The sequence below is a fragment of the Ctenopharyngodon idella genome, chromosome 17, assembly GCF_019924925.1.
Source record: "Ctenopharyngodon idella isolate HZGC_01 chromosome 17, HZGC01, whole genome shotgun sequence".
Lineage (NCBI taxonomy): Eukaryota > Metazoa > Chordata > Actinopteri > Cypriniformes > Xenocyprididae > Ctenopharyngodon > Ctenopharyngodon idella.
Window position 1 is genome coordinate 5723801 of NC_067236.1, and position 19157 is coordinate 5742957.

Genomic DNA, 19157 nt, shown 5'->3' on the forward strand with positions numbered 1-19157 from the left:
CTCTTGATTTTAAAGGGTTAGTTCACCAAAAAATGAAGATCCATTAATGTACTAAAAACATATTTAAATCAGTTCATGTGAGTACAGTGGTTCAATATTAATATTATAAAGCGACGAGAATATTTTTGGTGCGCCAAAAAAACAAAATAACGACTAATATATTGATGGCCGATTTCAAAACACTGCTTCAGGAAGCTTTGGAGCGTCATGAATCTTTTGTGTCGAATCATGATTCGGATCGCATGTCAAACCGCCAAACTGCTGAAATCACGTGACTTTGGTGCTCCGAACCGCTGATTCGACACAAAAGATTCATAACGCTCCGAAGCTTCCTGAAGCAGTGTTTTGAAATCAGCCATCACTATATTAGTCGTTATTTTGTTTTTTTGGCGCACCAAAAATATTCTCGTCGCTTTATAATATTAATATTGAACCACTGTACTCACATGAACTGATTTAAATATGTTTTTGGTACATTAATGGATCTTGACAGAAGAAATGTCATTGCTGGCAATGCAGGCCTTACTGAGCCATCGGATTTTAACAAAAATATCTTAATTTGTGTTCCGAAGATTAACGAAGGTCTTACGGGCGTGGAACGGCATGAGGGTGAATAATAAATGATATTATTTTCATTTTTGGGTGAACTAACCCTTTAATAATGTATTAGTAAATGTTTAAAATTAGCATGAACTAAGATTAATAAATGCTGTAGAATCATTGTTAATTCTTAATACTAAAGTAGTTAACTAATGAAACCTTACTGTAAAGTATTACCCAATTCTTTAGTGGGTGCAACCAATTCAATAGCAGCCAAAAGCTTGTTGTTTACAGTGCAACTGAAGGTTTTATTAGGTCCATTGTTTATGCTTTATAGCTACAATTATGACATCAGCGACCACACCAACAATCCATTCTTCTCCTGGGATTGTAACGGAAAAGACGCTAATGCTATTCCTGCTGTGTCTGGACAGAGTTCGGGAGGAGGGTGGGGTGAGGAGTGAAGCAAATGATGGACGAAAAGAGCGATGGTTTCTTCTGCCTCGTCAAACAGCAGCAACCTCATTTACTCCTCCTTTTCAAAAACTCATCCACTTATCTCCATATTTCCTCTAAGTCGGTTTTGACGGCCCCGAGCGTGTCTTTGCTCTAAAAAAAGACCAAAGTGCTGGTTAAAAATAGAACTCAGAGAAAATGAGAAATGGAATAAGAAAAAAGGTATAATTAAAGCCACAAACAAGTATATTACATAAAAAGTAAAGCAATATTATATAAACAGTGGACTTTGGGGCCTTCTTAAAATTCTTGAATTTTAAAGGGATAGTTCTGTCATCATTTACTCACCCTCATATTGTTCCAAACCTGTATGACTGACTTTCTTTAGTAAAACACAAAAGAAGATATTTTGAAAAAATTGTTTTTGTCTGTACAATGAAAGTCAATAGGGTCCAAAACATCATTGGACCCCACTGACTTTCACAGTATAGACTTAAATATCTTTTTTTGATTTCCACAGAAGAACGTCATGAGAGTTCTTCACTTTTGGCTGAACTATCCCTTTAAGTTTGCCTGACAAGAGCAGACAAGCCAGTTTAGTTAGTGTACTACAATAAACATGATCCTAATCCCTCCAAATCTCATGATTAATATCATGAACTATAATTTGAAACTCATCTGCGCAGTGTCTTCAGTGTTGGAGGTGACTGCGGTACCTTATTGTTTTCTCTGAGCTGCTGTGTCTTCCGCTGGACTGTGAGGAGGCCTTAAACTGGGCCTCCAGCCTCGGGTAGAGCCCCCCTGCAGGCTGAAAGCACACAAACACACATGAGTGCAAAATACTAGAGTACAATGTTGGAATACTGCCGAAAAAGATGGTAATAAATAGCAACAAATCAGAACACATGCATCAAAATGTACAACCACAGTCTTAAAGGTGCTTTAGCTGGTTTATCTAAAGGGAGTAAAGGTGTTTTGTACCTCTTTTGTGTCTTTAAACTTTGTCTGCTCCTGGTCACCGAAGCGCATTTTAGTGAGATTTGCTATAATCTCCTCCATTCTCCTCTGATCTAGAGAGAGTTTGAATGTATAGACATCCATCAAGATCATTGCAAGTCTACACATAAGCTATTTGATAGCTTCAGTGTCAGAAGCACAGCCACAATTGTCCCTAAAATATTTAATACTATTGATTAATTACCATTATAAATCATTAAATAATGGCAAGCCTACAGTTTTAATTCTATTTTGAATACAAAAGTGTTTATAAAACAAAAACATAGTGATTTATTCTTCTGAAGAGCTGGCAGATGTACTTGCTGATGGCTGGATTTAACTTTCTCTGATGAGATTTTTACGTCCCAGGACGTATTATTATGATTATGATTTATTATTATTTGTTTCACTGTGGTTTACAAAGGGGTGGGTGTGGTTGAATGCCCTGTGTCTGTGTTTTTGCCTGCTCTGTCTCTCTCTCTTACTCCCCTCCTGACCCCAAGACGGGTAGGGGAACATAACACTAGGGTTTTCAAGAGGTTTTAAATCACAACTCTTTTTATAAGACTCGCTCTACCACTGTGCAATTGTGAGGATCTTTGTTATAGTCAGAGCATCTGAAAAAGGTCCATACCCTCCTCCCTCTGTGCATCCTGATTGTACCTCATGGAGCGATTGCTATCCCACTTATTCTTCTGGATGCTGACGCTAAGAGCGAAAGAAAGACAAAGAAAGAGAGAGAAAGAGTCAAATGTATTATTCAGAGGCCTAGAAATCCCTTCTCAATCATATGGCATGAGAAAGCGCTACAATACAGCGTTTAAACAGATCACTCCTCCAGAGAACAGCAAGTCTTTGGATTCACTCACGTGAACGGGGTTGAGTCTCGAGATGGTGCCTTTAAAGCAACAGGATAGAATGAATGAAAAGAGAAAAGTGGCATACAACAACAACTAAACCAGTCACCATGAGTCTTATTGCTTAGAAAAATCCAGCACCAATAAATTTGCAAAGTAATGTGTCGTATTCACCTTTTCTCCAGATTTTTCCTTACGTTGAAAATTCGGCGAGGACACTTGTTTTTTCAAAGGTTTGCCAGATTTTCTTGCCTTCTTTGCAGCTATGTACAAAAAGCCACAAAGCCATCTTTAAGGTCAGAATCTTGAAAATTATATGTGACTGCCACCTTCTGACCACAATGAGGTACTGCCTAAAGATTAGCTGATGATTTTCTTACAGACGGCTAACATTTTAGCTAAGCTCACCTTGTTTTTTTGAAGTGTCTTCTTCATCCCCAACCTCATCTTCTGTGACCTCTGACCCAGTAGTGTATTCCTCATCTTCAGACAGCAGAGACTGCTGCCGCTGCAAAGAGACAGATGAACATGTGAGATGTGTCATTTTCATTGTAGGTGTGTAGGAATGGTGTTGCATTAAATATTTGAGGAATTGGCTTCTTACCAGCTGAAGACTCCAGCTTTTTAAGAGTGAAAACTGCAGCAGAAGAGAAGAAAAGGGTGCTGTCATAATTTGAGCTTGGATAAACAAATTTAGGTCAACAATAAACTGATGCATGTATCACAAAATAAATGAAAGTCAGATTTTCACTTCATATCTCACAATTATAACTTTATTTTATATATAATAATGCGACCTTCTCATAAATGTGAATGTATTTCTGGTAACTGTGTCTTTACAATGTGAATTTATGTCATTTTGAAACTTTATTACTTGCATTTGCAACTTCATATTTCACAGTGACTATTTTTTTAAATTTATTTTAAACTTAGTTTCACAATTGCAGATGTATTTCTTGTAACTTTATATCTCACAATGTGAATGTATGTGTCATAATGCAACTTTATTCCTTCCAACAATTGCATCTTACAATTCCAACTCAGAATGTGAATAAAAAGAAAATACATTTTGCAGTGATGTAAAAATATCATGCATGTACTGTAATAATGACCCCAAATCGATGTCGACACCTGATTTTGCATATTACTTACCTTTTTTCTTTGATATATGGGTCATTGACAAATAAGTGTAAATTAAAAGTGTAAAAAACATAATGGAGATATAATTAATTTTGAAGTGTTATTAAGAGTTAACAATGAGATTATTTGATTTTTATAATCAATTAACACTGCTTTTGTCATTTTTTTACAAGATGGAAAAAATTTGTCACCAAAAAAAGTCATTCGGTTTAACCAAAATTTCGGTTTTACCGAATGACACTTTTGGTTATACCGAATGACGATTTTTTCAAACAATGCTAACAGACTGATATATAGCTAGTTAGCTAGCAAAAGGACAATCAAACATTTTATATTTAGTACAAGTTTTTAAAATATTACAACATATTCCATGTTTTTTAGCGGTTGTACCGAATAACCTGATGTTTTGGGACATGCGTATGAGCAAGTGAAAACATGAATTTTTCAAATAGTTAAGAGAGAATTAGTTACTTTGCTTCACAACCAAGTGGTCATTTGCAGGTGTTTGAATGATGTCACAACCTGTCACATGATACTGACCGCATGACTTGTTCCAAAATGGCCCCTTTATATTGGTTACTCCGAATGACATCAATGAAATTAATTTTTCCGGACATTTTTTCTCACAACAAAGCAACGACTTGTACACATAATTTTAATACCATTTTGCACTATGTCGATATATGATGTTATAAAATCATGCTGGAATAAAAAATATATATATACATTTATTACATTTTAAGATATTTTAATCACAAATGAAATGGCTGTATTGGCCTTTGGACGGTTAAACCGAATGACACTTTTGACACTTCAAAATCTTTAAAATACCTTTATATGTAGCAAAATATAATTAAAACCTTTTGGATTCAATAAAAGAGATCTAATTGTACTAACTTACATACTTTGGATGTCACATTTTTATTATTATTAAGGCCTTTGGGCAAGAAAATGACCCGTCACGTCACGTCATATGACCCATATGCACAATATTATGTTTTCTTTTTTGTATTTTTGTTTGTCTGTACATGTGTAGCATTGTCTTTTGTGTGAATTTGTGATTGTATGTTGCTGATGGTTGCATAAATAAAACTTACTATAAATAAATGGAAAGATAATAAAAAATGTGACAGACTCACAGCTGTGGTTTCCTTGGGTCTGTGAGCTGTAAGCATCCCTTGCTCCAGTGTTACATCATATCCTGGTGCATGTTCACTGCCTGTAGAAGGGTCCTCAGAGCTATGGCAAAACAAAATGGATTAGAGCATAAAACATCAGTCAAAAGACCTGAACACAACACTAGGCAAAGGATCAAACAAATCAAATATGGCATGCAGATCGTCCAATTGTTTTTTTTCTGAGGGAAGTTACTGTAGTCTGACCTCTCGGGCACACACACAGCCTCTCTGTGTAGCAGCAGGTCATTGAGTATTCTGGTCTGAGTTGAGTTTACATTGTGATCGCCGCAGTCACCACCATCTGTCGCACTTACAATGTGGTCTCTTATTTTACAGCCCTGCACCAAAACATACACAGGCATTCACAAAGTGAGACGGGTTCAAAGGTCATTGGAGTTTAAAAGAACATATTCTAAAGCAACAACACAAACCTTGGGCATGGAGGAGGGATCGAATCGTAGGACTTTCTGGTTGCAGCAGGGGTAAAGACCAGTGCCGTGCCATCTTTGCTCTGCCCCAATGCCAGGATACACAACCGCCTCTGGGTGATATTTACACTGGCCCAACTCCGTACACAGGAATGTCTGCCGTAATCCAAACAACATGCACTTTTTCTCCCCTTTTTAATTTGATTTTATTCAATTAGTAACTAACCAATATTTATCTACATACTGTAGTAAAATCTTAAATTATTTGTTTACCTGTTTGCAGCGTGAGCAGGCAAGGAAGTTGATGGTGCCCCAGATCCTCCAGTAAACCAGTACCCAGGACTTCAACTCTTCATAAAGCCCATTAACATACTCATGTACCTCCCAGGCCTTATGTCTACACAGATACACCACAATTACCAACATGTCATCTCATATGTGTGTGTATAAGACTGAAATATCAGCATTTGTAATCTAAGACTTCAAAGTTTTATTAGAGTGTTTTAAATACACTTGGTGTGTATGTGATTGAAATACAGAGTGCCTCATATAACCTGGTGTGAGTGAATATAATGTTTCCTCGGGCATCTATGTTGATTTTGTTTGGAACACAAGGGATTTTTCTCTCTGTTTCTTTGGTTAAAAGCTTAAGGCAAAGTCCACATCTGGGGAAAGAATAGCAACATTAAATTATTACACTGAAATCCACTTTATTGCTCCAGAAGAATCATTTATAATACTTCCAGTGCACGTCTATACAATAATACATCATGCTATTATCATTATTACAGCTTGCACAGCAATGCAAAAGTTTCTCACCTGTACAGAGTAGATGCATTACCAGGGGAATCGTGATTATGATAACCATGATCAAATAATCTCTCGATCTTTTTCTGAAATAGTTTACTGGTGAAAAAAAGTACAAATCATCACACATAAAGTATGATCGATAACATATCATGTAACATATATGTATTTTATATGAACATTATATTGTATTATATTTTGGGGTCAGTATTTTTTATTATGCAAGGACAAATTAAATTGGTCAAAAGCAACAGTAATAGACATCCGTAATATTTCAAACTTTTTCTCTTTCAAAAAATCTTGAAAAAATGTATTTAATTTCCACAAAAAAATATTAAGTACAAACAACTGTTTTCAACACAGATAATAATAATAAATGTTTCTTGAGCACCAAATCGGCATATTAGAATGATTTCTGAAGGATCATGTGACTCTGAAGACTGGAGTGATGATGCTGAAAATTCAGCTTTGCCATCACAAAAATTTAATTTATTTTAAAATATATTAAAATAGAAAAATTATTTTAAATACAACAGTTCCTTCTGGTTCTCGAATCTGATTGGCTGAGAGTCGTGCGATATTCTAGTGATAACAGCACTCCTACCTTTTCACCGCTTGTATCACTCCGCTTGAAGCGACTGTCATTGTGGCCGAGCAAATCCACCGTAATTTTTGCAAATGCAACACTTGTTGTACCACGAACTGTTTTTTAGGTGAGAATGTAGTTGTTTAGACCTGAAATATGTGACTCATATTTAATCATAGCGCTTATTTTACAATTTGTTTAGACGTTTTCAGAGATGCGAGCTCCAGGCCGTCAGCGGGCGCTCAGTGCTCGTATACCCGCCGAGAACAGCTTCATCTCGGCCAGCGCTTCGGGGATTTGCCGCTGTGTCTTATAGTGGTTAGACATGAAATATAATTCATTTTGGGTACATAAAATGGGCAGTCTTTCATCTTATAATCTACTACTTGTTCAAGAGCAAATCAAATTGGGCTATGTTAAATTTAATAATTTAATATTAAGGCTATATTTAACTTGCATCCTGTACGTTTGACTGAATTGTACAATTGTGTTTATTTCCTATTGTCATTTATAATGGCTATTATTGTCAATTTACATATTGTTGTTCAATAAATATTATTTTATATTAATATGTTGTATTTGGTATTAAGAAATGGTCCATTAGTGTGTAATATGGATTGAGTGAAAGCTACATTAATACGCCATTGGATGGCGGCAAAATTTACGAGTGAATGAGTCAGTCTCAAGAGACTTTTAAATTGAAAGGGACTTTTGTAAACAAAGGACGTTGTTTTGCTATTATAGAAAATTCCCTTAACTATAAAAAGGACAAATACAAAGATTGCTTTCCTTAGTTGACATTCAAATGGATTTTTATAATGGTTTCAATGGAAGGACTCAACATTCCTTCGTTACTAGTTCTAAAGTGAAGTTTTAGAATTAGTAACGGAGGCTTGGTCCAACTGTCAACTTGAGATTTGAATCTGTGGCAGCAGGAAGTAGTTCTGCACAAAAGAGGGTTTTAAAGAAATAACGTTGTTATTTCTTATGTATTTACACACTCGTGCTGTCGAACTGTTGAATAAATGCATTATCACACAAGTAGCCGTACGATATGGCTGTATATCAGCACGCTGTTATTACCTATGGCACTCGGTCTCGATATACAGCCATATCGCAAGGCTACTTGTGTGATATTGCTCATTTATTATGTATATATTTACATTTATATTGAAATCTATATTATTACTTTTAAAATGATATTAATATTTTTTATTATTATACAATACATTATATATATATATAAAATATAGATAAGAGTGACAACTGAATATAGTGTTTACATGTAAAATATTTACATGTTATAGCTAATAAATATCCAGCACCTTTGGATAATTCTGTTTTGTCCTGTGTATGTTTGTTCTCACCTTTTGAATTTGTCTTTTTTGTCCTTGAGGTCATCTGCCTCATTGTGGCTGAAGAGATCAGCAATGCGTCCGGCCAGGTTGTTGTTGATGCAGTTCATATTGCACGGCGTTGCTATGATGGCACTCATATGTTTGTGACAATACTGGATACACTCCTCAACCTTCAGATCCACAAAACACATGATAATCAAACACCTGAAGCCCATTTATCAAATGGATGAATAATGTCTGATGAGATCAAACAAACATGCTTTCTGCACACTGCTCAGACAAGGTTAGGATAATAAAAATCATTTAATTATGGATAATTCACTACAAGCACATGCTATCATCAAGATTCACCAAATCTTTCCTGAAAATTATGAAAATTCTACGTCTCATTAGTGCTTGTTTGGGCAGTGCACAGAGTTGTCCAGAAGAACAACACAAATGATGAAACAGCCATCATGCATCATGCTCTTTAAAGTATCCACTACAACCTAAACTTCACCCAGCTCAGAGCACACTTACTACATTACCCAAAACATTGTCACCCCTCACAACACTTACTAAAGTTTCCATCTTCAAGAACTCGGAGGAGATCAGGATTGAGATGACATTGCTGTGCTCTGCAACCAAACACCACATAACATAACCGACAACATCACAAACAGCGAAACATCAAACTCACAGCCACGCATAACCGTTTACAACCACATCAAACACCATTCAGCCAGGTTAGAGAACATACATACACAACACCTCTGATGGTATCTTTGATTATAGAAATTAAAAAATAAAAAAAACACAACAGTAAACACACCCAGAACTTCTGAAACAGTTCCCAAAAGACAGTTACCCAGCTTGGGTTTGTCCACGTGTTTTCCATGCGAATGTTCAGTGTTGTGACTCTTGACGTAGTTCATGAGCCAGTCGAAGATTTGGACGTCACAGTGGACAGAAATGTCCACCTCATCCCATCGCTGTGGGTCCACAGACAGATACTCTTCAAAGTAACGCATCTCTTTCACCAGAAGGTTTCTTGGACACACAAAGTCCTGCTTCAGGTTCTTGGCCTCATCACAAACATGGATTACCATATTGGGGCTGTGTGAAAGGAAAAGAAAACAGCATTTAGTAACAAATACACTGCCTGGCCAAAAAAAAAAAAAAAAAAAGTCGCTGTTTGGATTTAAATAGGCAAATGCTTAAGAGTCTATGATTGGATCATTGTTGCTGTGATTATTATGTTTCTAGCATGTTATATGTTTGGAAACAGCTCTTTTAACCATAATTGATGGAGTGTGTAGCTTTTCATTTCTTAAACAACCGTGCAGGAAGGCACATCATGGCCATATTCCAGGATGACAAATTCATCAGGCTCAATTTGTGAAAGAATGGTTGGGAGTGAGCATGAAGAATCATTTTCACACATGAATAGGCACCTCTGACTCCATACCTTAAATTCATTGAAAGTCTTTGGGATGTGCTGGAGGAGACTTTACAGAGTGCTCACCTCTTGCATTGTCAATACAAGATCTTGACTAAAAAATGTATGCACCTCTTGATGGAAATAAATGTTGTGATGTTATTTTCATCAATAACATCACAACAAATGAGGGTTATAAAAACTCCATCAATTATGGTTAAAAGATCTGCTGCCCAACATATAACATGCTAGAAACATAATAATTACAGCAATAATGATCCAATCATAGACTCTTGAGCATTTTTTTTTTTTTTTTGGCTGGGCCGTGTACATGGTCATTATTAGTAGAAGACGATTCACTGATGGCCTGACTGGTATGAACGTGCCTCACCTTTTATTCCCTTCTGTTCTCTCAATCTTCTTGGCAGGATCTGCAATCTCACTCTCTGCAGAGTCTCCTCGACCAGTAGGGATCACAGTGAGGCCTGAATGTATGTAAACAGCCCCCTTTCAGTAAGTTTTTGTTACCCTGCATCTATGAAATCATCCTATACAAGCGAGAATAACTAAATTCAATATATTATGAAATAGTTTAGAGTCCAGCACTAAATAAAAGACTAGGCATTTTTGTCCAGACTCCACTCAATGACTCACCTGACTCTGAGAGAGTGGCCTGATTGGACTGTGGTTCCCCCGTATCTCTGGTAATGTCCAATAAATTAGATTTGATGTAAGTGGGAAAGGGTTCTGATGGAGAACTCACTGCTCCGGTCAGTGGGTTACACTGGTCATCAACATGAGGGAAACTGCCCGTAGTCTTCAGCTCTTCAAACCTCTGTGCACACTACAAAAATATAAGAGAATAAGCTGAATGTCTACAAACATTTGCTGAGGAAACTTCTGGATCTTTGTATGCAAGGTGTAGGTATTATGCTCTCAAATGTATGTACTGTGTTTGACAGCATTCTGTAATGGGAAACATTATTACTATTATTTTTATTATATTAAATATTTTACTAAATTAAAATTTTATTTGACTAAATATTATATTAAATTGTTTTGGAATAAAATGGCACAAAATATAAAATTTTACATCTAGAATTTTATGTATTCTACATACAACTAAATTATATTTTCAGACATTTTATAAAAATTACAACTTGATTGGAAATTAATCATCACATATCTAATATTTCATTTCAAGCATGCTCTTCTCTGATACTTCTGTCTCTTTAGTAACCAAGTACACTAACTTTATATAACACTTTAGTGAAAAAAAATGTTAGTTTTAATGCAAAGGATGCCACAACTACCTAAATATCTAGTAAATATCTATATAAATCATTTTCACACAACAAAATGGAAATGGTTTATGTTTTGTTCTAATTTTTTGTTTAGAATATTAGTTTTTTAAAATCAATTATTCATATTTTTATCACACAGTCTATGAATATAGTTTATATATATATTATTATTTTTTTTAAAATGGTTTATAGCACAGTTATTTTATATAGGTAGAGCGAGGTCCTCATTTCTCTTACCTCTTTAGGTGTGAACCCTGGAACCAACTTGGCAACATTCTCCCAGTTGATTGGCTGAGGCGATGCCCATAGCGAGCTCAGCACCATGTCCAACACCAGGAGATTGTTGTCATATGGAAAGTTATTATTAACAGAGCAAAGACGATTCATTTCTGCGGAGAAGGAAAATTTAGAAAAATATATATATTTTAAAATTAACATTGATAATTTGTCCATCTACTAGCTCTCTATTGTCCCTTTGTATTGATCTCCAGAGAAACAAGGGACAATTTAATGGAATGACAGCTGGCGTCATTTGATATTTGGTAATGTGAGGTTATGAGCACAGATACAGCAAAAACTAACGGTGCTAAGGAAATATAACTTATGCAGCTAAGTATATTAGGTGTGTGGAGACGTAAAGATGCTTAGATAGTATAATAAATAATACCAGAGCGTGGCACTCCCCACGTTTTGTGTCCCAGTGAAATGCTAAGCTAGCCTAACACACACAATCACATCGCCAGTTTACCCTGATCCAGGTTTATGCGCTGTTTTCTCTGGTAGCAATGCTCTTCTTTCATTCCAGCTGAGCGGTGCTGATAACGGGCTGGATATGAGTAACATCAACAGAGATGCTGTGGCTTACTTTGATTTTATCCGGGGAAACCAGTAAAGTTCACATCCACACAGCATATACAAATAATAATAATAAAAACAAATGCTCAGCTTGAAATTCGCAGATTTGATGGGCATGTTCGTATCTCTCCTCTTGCTGAAGCGGCTCTTGTTAAAATGCCAGAGATGGCAGAGAGAGGGATGCAGCGTGCACGCGCAGCGCTCTGAGAGCGTGTGCTATGATGATGCTCTCGCTGCAGTGTCCCCGATTGAACGCCTCCTCCCTCTGCTGTCTGTCTGTCTACTGCGATTTGACGGGATGCCAAAGCTCACCGACCCGAGCCTGATAAAGAGTACTGGCAAAAACGATTAAAGGCAACCTTTGGCAGAGGATTAACTCCACATCCCCTGCTCTGCCGCTGTGTTGTGTTCTGTACTTCCGGTGCCGCAGTGCAGCAGGTGCGCGCCGGCGTCCTCGTTGCTAGGCGACAGCCCCAACATTCCATTTGATTGATGGGATTCTGTTTTTAATTTGGGGCCCAGAGAAACCCAAATGCATTTATCGCTGTAATCAAGTAAATGAAATTTCCGAAAGAAATGTAGCACTGTAGATATTCTGACAGACTAAAGGCTTATTTTTAGACGGAAAGAGATGAGGTTTAGTACAACTGCGGGGCACATAAAGGTTGAAATTATCGTGCAAAACATTCTCCTTATTTAATAACTAGACATGTTTTTTTTAACTTGTAAGCCTATACAATGCCATTCAAAAGTTTGGGGTTAGTATGTTTTTTTTTTTTTTTTAATTCAACAAGAACACATTAAATTGATCAAAAGTGACATTAAAGACATTTATTATGTTACAAAAGATTTCTATTTTAAATAAATTCTGTTCTTTTGAACTTTCATCAAAGAATCCTGAGAAAATGTATCAGTTTTTACAAAAATATTAAGCAGTATAATTTTTTTCAACATCGATAATAATAAGAAATGTTTCTTGAGAAGCAAATCAGCATATTAAACTGAATTCTGAAGGATCATGTGACACTGAAGACTGGAGTAACGATGCTGAAAATTCAGCTTTGTCATAAATTACTTTTTTCAGTTATTTTACATTTGTAATATTTCACAATATTATTGATTTTTCTGTATTTTATTTATGAAGTGACGTGTAGCCAAGTATGGTGTCCCATACTCAGAATTTCACCCATCCAAGTGCAAAGATACACAATAGTTTGTATTGAACACACACCCGGAGCAGCGGGCAGCCGTTATTTTTTTTCCTGCAGCATCCGGGGAGCGATTGGGTGTTAGGTGCCTTGCTGGGCACCTCAGTTGTGTGTAATGAGAGTGGAAGAAGGCGCTGCTCACTCACTCCCCCCACCTACATACATACAGTACAGCCGATACTGAGACTTGAACCCACGACCTTCGGGTTACAAGTCCAAACCATTAGGCCACAACTGCCCCAAAACTTTGTTTCTCTCCGTTAGGGAATTGAATCCGGTCTTCCGCATGACAGGCGGAGATACTGTCCACTATACTAACGAGGAAGCAAGTACAAATAACGTACAAATTTATGTAAAAATAAAGGCAGCCTTGGTGAGCATAAGAGACTTCTTTCAAACAAATCTAAACCAATCCACATTACCAACCCCTTACTTTTGAATGGTAGAGAAACTGATTGTGTATTGTGTAACACACTTTTATTACTTATTTTATTTCCAAAAGCAATTTCTTAGCCAGCTAAATGTCAATCAGTAATTCTGTAATCTTAGAAATGTTGGAACTATTATATAACTGAAAATTACAGGACATACATTTTTTTGAAATATTTACTGGCAAAATAATGGCTTGTATTTACATAATTGCACAAAAACAAACAAGCCTGAAAACAGACAGAAATGCACAAACTAATCCTTGATACAACAAAGCTTAAAATGAAAAATATTAAATATTCACAACATTGCAGAAAGATGAACAGTGATCTAAAACTCTTACATTAGGAGAGTGAGAGAATTCCCATAATGAAATTCATTAGAAACACTCTATTACAAATTCAGATTGATATGAGAACTCACAATTTAAACTAATCAGATGTGTTAACTGTGTATACATGAATGACAACATATTTGTAACATTTTATGCTTGAAGCAAGCATATCAATACAAATTGAATCCATTTTGCCTAATTATTCTTCAAAATAAATTAATGGGTCTTATTAACAAAACTACTGTTGAAATATCCATCATTTTTGTTAAAGAAAGGAAAAAAAAAAATATTGGTAATGGCTTTGAGCCTAACAGTCTACTGAAATTTGTAGAATTATGCAGTTCAAACAATACATTATAAAGGTTTAAGACCACTCACCTCCCTCCTTTCAATACCTTCATTTTTTCCTCTCAATTTTTTAGCTGTTGGACCAACTTATATAGAGGGTGATACATTCTAATGAAGGATACTTTTTCTCCTAGCTCCCACCAGCACACAGACACACACATACAAATTACTCATAAGTCCATCTTTTCTGAGGTTATCACTACAGTATCACTGCTGTTGTTTGTGGAAGGTTGCACCTCCAGGGCAGCATGAAGGCTTTGTGTTTCCCCGTAAACAGACTCCAGCAGCTCATCTGGAACTGACGTGGTAGGGACAGCCAGCCTGGAGTTGGGAAGAGAAGCAGTAGCCAGGGCAGTTTGAGGTGCTGGAAGGTTCTGTGCAGCCTGCTGGGCCTGTGACATCCTCTCTAATTCTGCATGCTTTCTGCCTCTCCTCCGGCCCAACACTTTGACGTAGTTGGCAGGGACGAGGCCGGTGGTCTGCCCATCCACACTGGCTAACAGCCAGCCACGCACCCTGGGCTGTTGTTCTGAAAATAAAAGTGACATATATTGAGTACAAGCTGTAAGATAATGCCTCAAACAAAATGTACATGGTACAAAGAGTACATGCTTGACATCAGTCAAATTTTGAACATTACATTGTTGATGAGTTGCTGTGCAAAATAGGATGACAATGCACACCGTTTTATTTTCATTGGATTATCTAGCCAGTTTGTTGTAGCGCATGTTAAAGAGTTAGTTCACCCAAAAATGAATTTTCTGTCATTAATTACTCACTCTCATGTCATTCCAAACCCGTAAGACCTTCGTTCATCTTCGGAACACAAATTACGATATTTTTGATGAAATCCAAGAGGTATATGATTCGTCCATAGACAGCAATATAAATCAACCACTTTCAAGGCCCAGAAAGGTACTAAAGATATCGTTAAAACAGTCGACGTGACTGCAGTGGTTCAACCTTAATGTTATGAAGCGACGAGAATACTTTTTGTGCGCGAAAACAAAACAAAAATAATGACTTTATTCAACAATCTCTTCTCTTCTGTGTCATTCTCATACGTTGTTTACGTCCAGTGCTTCCGAGCATTGCTAACTTTATTCAACAATCTCTTCTCTTCCCTGTCATTATCCTTACGCAGTTGACGCAGTACGCTCCATGAAGGCTTCCGTGTTTACGTCTGAACACCGACTCATTATTGGCCGGCTCCTGCGTCAGCGTCACACGTATGAGCCGGCATTCGGACGTAAACACGGAAGCCTTCATGGAGCGTACTGCGTCAACTGCGTAAGGATAATGACAGGGAAGAGAAGAGATTGTTGAATAAAGATGTTATTTTTGTTTTGTTTTTGCGCACAAAAACTATTCTTGTCGCTTCATAAAATTAAGGTTGAAACACTGCAGTTATGTTGACTGTTTTAACAATGTCTTTAGTACCTTTCTGGACCTTAATGTCTATGGACAAGTCATACCTCTCGGATTTCAAAAAAAATCCTGAAGATGAACAAAGGTCTTACGGGTTTGGAACGACATGAGGATGAGTAATTAATGACAGAATTTTCATTTTTGGGTGAACTAAGCCTTTAAGTACACTTTTGTTCAAATTATGTTCAGAATGTGTCTTGTTCTTTTACCTTTAGGGGCAAGATTAAGCATGTCTCCAGCCTGTAGAGAGATCTCTTCCTCAGACGCAGCTGTGAAGTCATACTCAGCTCGAGCTACCACATGATCATCCTCCCCACTTGCCCAGTTAGTGGCTACCAAACAAAACAGAACTTCTATTAAGCACAAACATATTGACACATCTACATATAAAGCTACATATTCAGACACATACAAAAAAAAAAAAAAAAACCCATAAAACTACATAAAAACACATTTGAGGGCTCAACGACAAGCACTCAAGCAATGTTACAACTATCTGAAAAACATAATGCATCGTTTAATTTCAATTGTATCTTTGTTGTATTGTATTTATTTGTGCTATTGCTTGTAATTTGTTTATTTGATATGATTTTATTAATAACTGTTTACTTGTCTTTAATAATGTTCAACATTTCTATTATTTAGACTAGTAATTTTTTCTGTGGTATTGGGAATTGAGATTTCATTGGCATCGACATTTTTGGTGTCATCACAACCTTATTTATTAAAATACAAGGTTACATGGGTCAAACTCCATAAGGATTATGACAGGGAAGAGAAGAGATTGTTGAATAAAGTCATTATTTTTGTTTTGTTTTTGCACATAAAAAGTATTCTCGTCGCTTCATAAAATTAAGGTTGAACCACTGTATTATCATTACCATCTTTAGTATTACTATTGTTATTACTGTTATTATTATTATTACTGATATTACTGTTGCCGTCATCACAAAATATTATCATCACCATCTTTAGTATTAGTATCACTATTGTTATTATTATTATTATTATTGATATTACTATTGCCGTCAACACAAATTATTATCATCATCACCATCTTTAGTATTACTACTGTTATTATTATTGATATTACTGTTGCCGTCATCACAAAATATCATTATTATCATTATTATTATACATGCTATTACTACTTAAATACTTCTACTATTACCCGTTTGTCATTTCTGCTTATTTTTTCATTGCTGTTACTATCATTGCTGTTTTATTGTTGTTTTTGTGTTCACCGTATGTTGTATGTTTCGCACTCCTAATAAAAAAAAAAAAAAAAAAGGTTGAACTACTGTAGTCAACTTTTTTAACAATGTCTTTAGTACCTTTCTGGACCTTGAAAGTGGTGGGTGAATTACTGTCTATGGACGAATCAGTTACCTCTTGGATCAAAAATATCTTAATTTGTGTTCTTTAGATGAACGAAGGTCTTACGGGTGTGGAAAGACATGAGGGTGAGCAATTAATGACAGAATTTTCATTTTTGGGTGAACTAACACTTTAAACTAGTCCTGGACTAAAATGCTTGTTTGAGCTTTTTTAACTGAAAGCAGCTTGTACTGACATATCTTAAAATATGTCAGTGCCATTGTTTTGTCTCAAGATGCACACCAGTAATGTTTTTTTTTTCTAGGGTACATTTATAAAAGCTACTTAAATGTCCTAATTGAACTAAGGCCTAATCCTGGCTTTGTCTAAGCCCTTTACTGTCATTTTGACCTTTCTGAATAGAAGTATTAATTTAAATAAATCTTAGTGACCCCTAATGAAAATCATTCTCATTAACAGTCCCATGGTCCTATATTAAAGCCAAAATAGAAATAGAAGTGATAGATATTCAATCACCATGTTCCTCAGGACCCTCAGCAGACCTCAAAAGCCTCCAGATCAAATACGGCCCTCCAAGAACGACAGCAAAAAACAAGAAAATGGGCCACGATTTGACAGAATTCACTCCAGGGTCATCAATCCCTGCACCTCTGGTTCCTGAAGCAGACACCACAGAGGAGGCCGCACTGTCTGCCCACAAATCATCCGCCTCTGAATCCTGACGTAATCCCAGCAGCCTCTGCAGCCTGCGATATAGGTATCTAAGGGTCCTAACCAGGGCGAAAGCAGACAGCACTTTTGTGAAATGTATGCGCAAGCGGGAGAAGTGATTAGCCACATCCAGAACAGCACGGAAGCTGTTATAGACGGCAGAGAAAGTAGCGTCCATCATCATGCTGACCGACGAAAAGGCATGGACAATGCTCTCGATGGACTGAAACGCTCCGCGGCTGCTCTCCTCTGCCTGCTGGACAAAGCGACTGGGTGGGACATCATCCGTTAAGTTATATCGGTTATAACCCAGGCCACCTCCAACTCCATAACCACTGTAGCTGTAAGGGCTGTAGCCCCCATAGACGGAGCTCCCATAAGGGCTGTATGAGGAGGGAAATGAGCTGTATGTAGGGCGGTATGTCTGTTGGACGGGTCTTGGAGGGATGGGTGGTGTCACACGTGTTAGAACTGGAGGACCAGACATTGATGGCCCACTTTGTGATGTTGATCCAAAGTCAGTAGAGCTAGAAATAAGAAAATAAAAACTTTCAAAAGAAATGGCATATCTAAATAAAATTGATAAGAACAAAAACATAGCTGAAAGTTGTCGAATATTCTCTAGTTAAAAGTAAAAGACTGAACACAGCACGGGTGAACTTTGACACTCACATGCAAACACTTGCCGACATGCTCGAGTACGAGCCAAACATTAAGTTTACGTAACTTAACAGCATTGTAAATACAACCATACAGAACTTTTCTTAGCATCGCAGTAACACCAAACTTATGCACATACTTACTATTTTACAACAAAATACCACTTCGTCAAATATATATTTAAATATGCTCGATAGCTAATAGGTTTGTTTTGCTAGCGTTCCAATACTTCGTCTTTTGGACATACTGGCCAAAATAAGAGGAGTTTTTACCAACCGATAATTTAGCGGTGCAGTTATAGTTCCAGGGATTCGCCTTTCCCACGGTTTTGGTGGAGGCTGTGCCATTATTTTATATTTCAGACCAAAAGTCGAGCTGCACTAAGCAACAACCGTCAGGAACAGAAGCTGGCCCATTCGCCAGACTAAAGCAATCGATCATTCACATAGTTCTGAATGTCTTTCGACAAAAGGCTAAAGCAATCTATAATTGAATCGATTGCAATGTGGTCGTCTCTGTGATTGCCGTCTTGTTTTTTACTTATTTAACATACAATACGGCGTGTGAGGTGTCGTTAATGAATTCAGTATCTAATTCCTGTGATCTGTCGCTAAAATGTCTGTAACAGGACTGCTTATTCGTCTGATGCTGCTTATCAAGCACGATCACTGACTAATCTGAAATATTTTACATGGAAATCGTGACCGTGAGACGTGACTGCTTTTGATCAGTTGTACATTTTGCATTGCTCCAGCTCACGACGCACCACGTAAATAAAC

General features: G+C 36.8%; 2 protein-coding genes across 4 annotated transcripts; both read right to left on the minus strand.

The window, feature by feature from the left end:
* Positions 1–406: 406 nt before the first annotated feature.
* Positions 407–12356, minus strand: sanbr (SANT and BTB domain regulator of CSR). Of its 3 annotated transcripts, none has more exons than XM_051867627.1 (21): positions 11816–12355; positions 11305–11456; positions 10418–10607; positions 10155–10248; positions 9158–9441; positions 8905–8963; positions 8356–8516; positions 6415–6501; positions 6150–6260; positions 5869–5992; positions 5599–5751; positions 5372–5505; positions 5129–5228; positions 3454–3486; positions 3258–3357; positions 3024–3112; positions 2862–2890; positions 2627–2700; positions 1978–2066; positions 1713–1804; positions 407–1149 (listed from the first exon to the last, which is right to left on the minus strand). In XM_051867627.1, the coding sequence occupies exons 1-21, from the start codon at positions 11865–11867 to the stop codon at positions 1113–1115; spliced, it is 2244 nt and encodes a 747-aa protein (XP_051723587.1). In that variant the 5' UTR covers positions 11868–12355; the 3' UTR covers positions 407–1112. The 3 variants fall into 3 exon arrangements, with proteins under 3 accessions (XP_051723587.1, XP_051723589.1, XP_051723590.1); XM_051867629.1 differs by having other exon boundaries at positions 408–1149; positions 9194–9441; XM_051867630.1 differs by lacking the exon at positions 407–1149 and having other exon boundaries at positions 1978–2061; positions 11816–12356.
* A 1229-nt stretch (positions 12357–13585) lies between these two features.
* On the minus strand, positions 13586–18826 carry pex13 (peroxisomal biogenesis factor 13). Its single transcript, XM_051868831.1, has 4 exons — positions 18655–18826; positions 17524–18245; positions 15879–16001; positions 13586–14770 (listed from the first exon to the last, which is right to left on the minus strand). The coding sequence occupies exons 1-4, from the start codon at positions 18723–18725 to the stop codon at positions 14412–14414; spliced, it is 1275 nt and encodes a 424-aa protein (XP_051724791.1). The 5' UTR covers positions 18726–18826; the 3' UTR covers positions 13586–14411.
* Between the last annotated feature and the right edge of the window lie 331 nt (positions 18827–19157).